The sequence below is a fragment of the Struthio camelus genome, chromosome 6 (genome assembly GCF_040807025.1).
Source record: "Struthio camelus isolate bStrCam1 chromosome 6, bStrCam1.hap1, whole genome shotgun sequence".
NCBI lineage: Eukaryota > Metazoa > Chordata > Aves > Struthioniformes > Struthionidae > Struthio > Struthio camelus.
Genome location: NC_090947.1, coordinates 45,056,691 through 45,062,300, shown reverse-complemented (window position 1 = coordinate 45,062,300; position 5,610 = coordinate 45,056,691). Strand labels below are relative to the sequence as shown.

Genomic DNA, 5,610 nt, shown 5'->3' with positions numbered 1-5,610 from the left:
GTTCCGGGCATAGGTTTTCAAGCAGAAGCAGCAGACGTTTTGAGGCAAGGGAGCTGGTTGCGGCTACGCAGCTGGAGGGCAGGGGCGGGCCGGCGCCCCCCGACCCGCGCAGTGCCCCCGACCCGGGCGCCCCTCGCTCCGCGAGCCAGGCCCAACGGCGCGCCGGCGCGGCCCGAAGCGATGGCGCGGCCTGGGCACGGCTCTTCCAGCGCCCTTCTCCGCATCAAGGAGCTGCCGGCGCCCTCGTCCCTCCGCAGAATCAACCTTATCGTCTGCGTCCCACACCGAAAACAAACCGGTCCGGCCGGGGCCCACCTGGCAGGGTGCTGCACCCCGAAACCTGCTCCCCAAACTGCCCCAGGAACCTGCTCCCGAACCCGCTCTGCACCGCCTGCCCCCCAACCCGCTCCCCAAAACCCACCCCACAAACCTGCTCCCCCCAACCCGCTCCCCAAAACCCACTCCAGACAGCCCCTGCCCCAACCCGCTCCCCAAAACCCACCCCACAAACCTGCTTCCCCAAAACCTGCCCCCCAAAACCCACCCCACAAACCTGCTCCCCAAACCCACCCCAGACAGCTCCTGCCCCAACCCAAAACCCACCCCAGAACTTCCTCCCTAAAACCTGTTTCTCATAACCTACCCCAGAAACCTGCTCCCCAAAACCTGCTCCCCAAAACCCACCCCAGAAGCCCCCTCCCCAAAACCCACCCCACAAACCTGCTCCCCAAAACCCACCCCCACAAACCTGCTCCCCCCAACCCGCTCCCCAAAACCCACTCCAGACAGCCCCTGCCCCAACCCGCTCCCCAAAACCCACCCCACAAACCTGCTTCCCCAAAACCTGCCCCGCAAAACCCACCCCACAAACTTGCTCCCCAAACCCACCCCAGAAGCCCCCTCCCCAAAACCTGCCCCAACAAACCTGCTCCCCAAAACCCACCCCAGAAGCCCCCTCCCCAAAACCCACCCCACAAACCTGCTCCCCAAAACCCACCCCCACAAACCTGCTCCCCAAAACCCACCCCAGAAGCCCCCTCCCCAAAACCTGCCCCAACACACCTGCTCCCCAAAACCCACCCCAGAAGCCCCCTCCCCAAAACCCGCCCCAACAAACCTGCTCCCCAAAACCCACCCCAGAAGCCCCCTCCCCAAAACCCACCCAACAAACCTGCTCCCCAAAACCCACCCCAGAAGCCTCCTCCCCAAAACCCGCCCCAACAAACCTGCTCCCCAAAACCCACCCCAGAAGCCCCCTCCCCAAAACCCACCCCACAAACCTGCTCCCCAAAACCCACCCCCACAAACCTGCTCCCCAAAACCCGCCCCAACAAACCTGCTCCCCAAAACCCACCCCAGAAGCCCCCTCCCCAAAACCCACCCCCACAAACCTGCTCCCCAAAACCCGCCCCAACAAACCTGCTCCCCAAAACCCACCCCCACAAACCTGCTCCCCAAAACCCACCCCAGAAGCCCCCTCCCCAAAACCCATCCCAACAAACCCGCTCCCCAAAACCCACCCCGGCAGCCCCCTCCCCCAAACCCGCCCCACAACCTGCTCCCGCGCAGCCCCCTCCCCGCAGCCACCCGCAAACTCGCGCTGCCCCGGAGCCGCCGCCCAGAGCCCTTCCCGGACACGCGCTGCGCGGGGGCTGCGCGGGGGAGGGGGGGGCTGCGCGGGCCCTGCGCGGGGGCGGCGCGGGGGAGGGGGGGGCTGCGCGGGCCCTGCGCGGGGGCGGCGCGGGGGAGGAGGGGGCTGCGCGGGCCCTGCGCGGGGGCGGCGCGGGGGAGGAGGGGGCTGCGCGGGCCCTGCGCGGGGGCGGCGCGCCCCTGCCGGGCGCGTCGGGGCGGAGCCGCCGGCGGAGCGGGAGGCGCCGCCGGCGGGAGCCGCCCGGGCGCAGCGGCGCGGGGCAGCGCGGAGCGGAGCGGCGCGGAGCGGCACGGCGCGCCCTGCCCGGCTGCATGCGGCGGCGGCGGCGGGGCGCCCCGGCGGCGGCGGCGGCGGCGGGATGAACGGCTCGGCGGCGGCGGCGGGCGGCGGGACGGCGGCGGCGGGGCTGCTGGCGGGCGCCGGGAGCGCGGCGCTGGAGCTGGAGCGGGCGCTGCGCTGCTGCACCGCCGCCTCCGTGGTCACCGACGGCGGCGGAGGTGGTGGTGGCGGCGGCGGGGCGGCGGCGGCGGCGGCGGACGAGCGGAGCCTGTACATCATGCGGGTGGTGCAGATCGCCGTCATGTGCGTCCTGGCCCTCACCGTCGTCTTCGGCATCTTCTTCCTCGGCTGCAACCTGCTCATCAAGTCCGAGGGCATGATCAACTTTCTGGTCAAGGACCGTCGCCCGTCTAAGGAGGTGGAGGCGGTGGTGGTGGGGCCCTACTGACCGCCCCGGCCCCGGCCCCGGCCCCGGCCCGGGCTCCGCACCCGGCTCCGCACCCGGCGGCGCGGCCCCGACGTGCGCTGCCGCCCGCGCGCTCCCGGGGCGCCGCGCTCCGCCGCCGCCCTCGGCGCTGTCCCGGTCCCGGCCGAGCGCGGAGCGCTCCGACGGCAGCGGGTCGGGGCGGCCCGGTCCATTCGCCGCTTTAATAAACGTCTTCGACTTGGAGCGCCCGGCTCCCGCCCGTGTTTCCCGGCCGCCGCCGCCGCCGTGGCCGGAGGGGAGCGGGGAGGCGACAGCGGGGGACAGCTGGGTCCTGGGGACAGCCGGGTCCTGGGGACAGCCAGGACCCTCGGACAGCCGGGCTAGGGGACAGCTGGGTCCTGGGGACAGCCAGGTCCTTGGGACAGCCGGGCTAGGGGACAGCTGGGTCCTGGGGACAGCCAGGTCCTGGGGACAGCCGGGCTAGGGGACAGCTGGGTCCTGGGGACAGCCAGGTCCTGGGGACAGCCGGGCTAGGGGACAGCTGGGTTGGAGATTGCTGGGTCCCAGGGAACAGCCAGGACGGGGGCAGTGGGGAAAAGCCAGGCTGGGGGCAGCTGGGTTCTGCAGGGCAGTCAGGTCTTGGGGGCAGCTGGGTCCTGGGGGGCAGCCGGGTCCTGGGGGGGCAGCTGGGTCCTGGGGGGCAGCAGGGTCCTGTGGTCAGCTGGGTCCTGGGGGGCAGCCAGGTCCTGGGGGTCAGCCAGGTCTTGGGGGGCAGCCAGGTCCTGGGGGGCAGCTGGGTCCTGGGGTCAGCTAGGTCTTGGGGGGCAGACAGGTCCTGGGGGGCAGCTGGGTCCTGGGGTCAGCTAGGTCTTGGGGGGCAGCCAGGTCCTGGGGGGCAGCTGGGTCCTGGGGGGCAGCTGGGTCTTGGGGGGCAGCCAGGTCCTGGAGACAGCCGGGTCCTGGGGGGCAGCTGGGTCCTGGGGGGCAGCAGGGTCCTGGGGGGCAGACAGGTCCTGGGGGGCAGCCGGGTCCTGGGGTCAGCTAGGTCCTGGGGGGCAGCCGGGTCCTGGGGGGCAGCTGGGTCCTGGGGGGCAGCCGGGTCCTGGGGACAGCCGGGATGGGGACAGCCGAATCCCAGGAGACAGCCAGACTGGGCACAGCTGGTCCCGGGGCACAGCCGGTCCGGGGCCTGCCAGGTTTGGGGACAGCCGGCACGGGGACAGCCAGGTTTGGGGCAGGAGCAGCCCAAGTGATGGAGGTGTGGAGAGGATCAGGCGCGCTCGAAACGCAGCCGCTGTCCCGTGGCCCGTCCTCGTGGCTTCCGCCTGGCAGCTGTGCCCGAGCGCCTCCGTCGGCGGGCTCCCCGCCAGCCCCGCGGCGTGGGCAGCCGGCGGCAGCAGCGCCGCGTCCCCGCGGTCCGGGGCGCCCAGCGCGGCGCGTCTGCAGGCCCCGGGCTGGCGCCGGCCTCCCTCTTCCCCGTCGCGTCCGGCTCCGCTCGGAGAGACAGCCCCCCGCGCCCCCTCCGCGAAGCTCTGGGAAACCAGCATAAACCAGCATAAACGCTTTTATTAACCCGGCTGAAAACCTCACCGACAAGTCACTGCCCACGGCCACGGTGCGGGGGGACGTTGGAAAGGATGGGGGGTTTTTTGGGTTTTTTTTTTTTTTATTTGATTCATTTCCTTTCCAGGGCGAAGAGAGCGTGGCGCTCCGAGGGGCTCGCGTACCGCCGCCGCCCCCCGGCTCGGGCCAGCTGCTGGGGATAAATCAACGGAGCCGCGTCTGCCGCGGGAGCCGAGGAGCCGGCGCAAGCGCTGCCAGGGGCCGCGGCGGCCCGGCGGGCGCTGAACGCCTCCGCCGCGCGCCTGGGCTGGTTGCCGGGGTTGGGAGCGACGGCAGGAGTCGGGAGGTTTTGCAGAGCAGCCGGGGGGCCGCGGGGCGCTTCGTTTGTCCGCGGCTGGCGGCGAAGCTGGCCGAGCCCCCGAGCACCCTGAGGAGACGTCACTAGAAGTCGCTGGTGACAAGTAGCGGTTACAAAATGCACCCGAGTTGAAAGAGGGGGGCGAAATAAAGCTGGAATTTGAGCCAACGTCTTGACTGTGAGTAAAAGGTTGGTGGTAAACGGGGCAGGACGCAGCAGCGTTTCAGTGCAGCACGGTCCCCTAAGACCAGCAGAAACCCAGCCCTGTGCTCACTCGTTTACAGCTACGTTTAAGGGAAAGACAAAGACCAGAGCTGCCTGTTCGCTCAGAAATAAATAAGCTATGGAATTTGTATTAAATCAAAATAAATGTAACCAAGCCATGTATCAAATGAAACATTTAGCCAAAATTCTCCTCTTTTCTTTACCTCTTGCTGGTGCAGAAACGCTGGATAACGCAGCGTCCTAGGTTAATGCGATGAGAGGGAGAACGCCCGTTAGCGACAGTTGGGCCGTTATTAAACTTGCCCAACTTTTTAACCCACGTCTCCCGGTACCGCAGGGACGCAGCGGTCCCCATAGTCCCGCTCGTAGCGAGCTCGCTGCCTACCTGAGCGTTTTTCGAGGTCCAGACTCAGCAGGTACTCTGAAGCAGACGGAGCAGGCACTGAGCTCATCACACGCTTTGGTTAACCTCTGCCAGAAGCCACAGCTTTTTCCGGCACTGCAAACCCGAGGACTGGCACACTTCTGCAATCAAATTACACAACTGTAAAAGTCAACCGAGCAGCGTACTTGGCATATTGCCTCTAACCTAAGGTCCCCTTATAAGGTCAAAGCCCCTACCCTAACCAAAGTGCTCGCGACTCATTTTTAAGCTCAGCGCCGGGGGAACCGCCGGCGAAAGGGTTGTCCTCCTCGGCGGTGCAGAGGTGCTCGCGCCCCGTCCTCGGGCCTCCGCCGCTGGCCGTGCCACCGGCGCGCGGCTGCCCGACGAGCGCAGAAACCAGGAGGACGCTTGGGCTCGGTACGACCCTTGTCAAAGGCAGGAGGATGACAGCACCGGGGAGGGACGCGTCCCCGTCTGCCCGGTATCGCCGCTGCCGTGGGAAACGGCTGCGCTCGCCCCCGGAGAGGTGTTGGGGCCGGTCTCCCCCGCCGCAGCGGGCTGTCAGACAACATACCCCTCCGAAACAAAAATCAAGACGCATCTCGGTCTCTTCCCAAGCGGCCACTTCCGCTTTGGGGGGCCGCTTTGAGACCCCCCCTCGAAGGTCCTCGCCCCGGCCCTGCCGACGGCTGCGCGCAGGATGCACACAAGGGGCGCTTCAG

General features: G+C 68.6%; 1 protein-coding gene across 1 annotated transcript; it reads left to right on the top strand.

Moving 5' to 3' along the window:
• Nucleotides 1-2,009: 2,009 nt before the first annotated feature.
• Nucleotides 2,010-2,439, top strand: RPRM (reprimo, TP53 dependent G2 arrest mediator homolog). Its single transcript, XM_068947655.1, has one exon. It carries the CDS (start codon nt 2,010-2,012, stop codon nt 2,376-2,378), a length of 369 nt encoding a protein of 122 aa, XP_068803756.1. The 3' UTR covers nt 2,379-2,439.
• Nucleotides 2,440-5,610: the final 3,171 nt, after the last annotated feature.

Coding starts and splice junctions, on each gene's coding strand:
- RPRM (XM_068947655.1), top strand. CDS start 2,010: ATGAACGGCTCGGCGGCGGCGGCGGGCGGCGGGACGGCGGCGGCGGGG.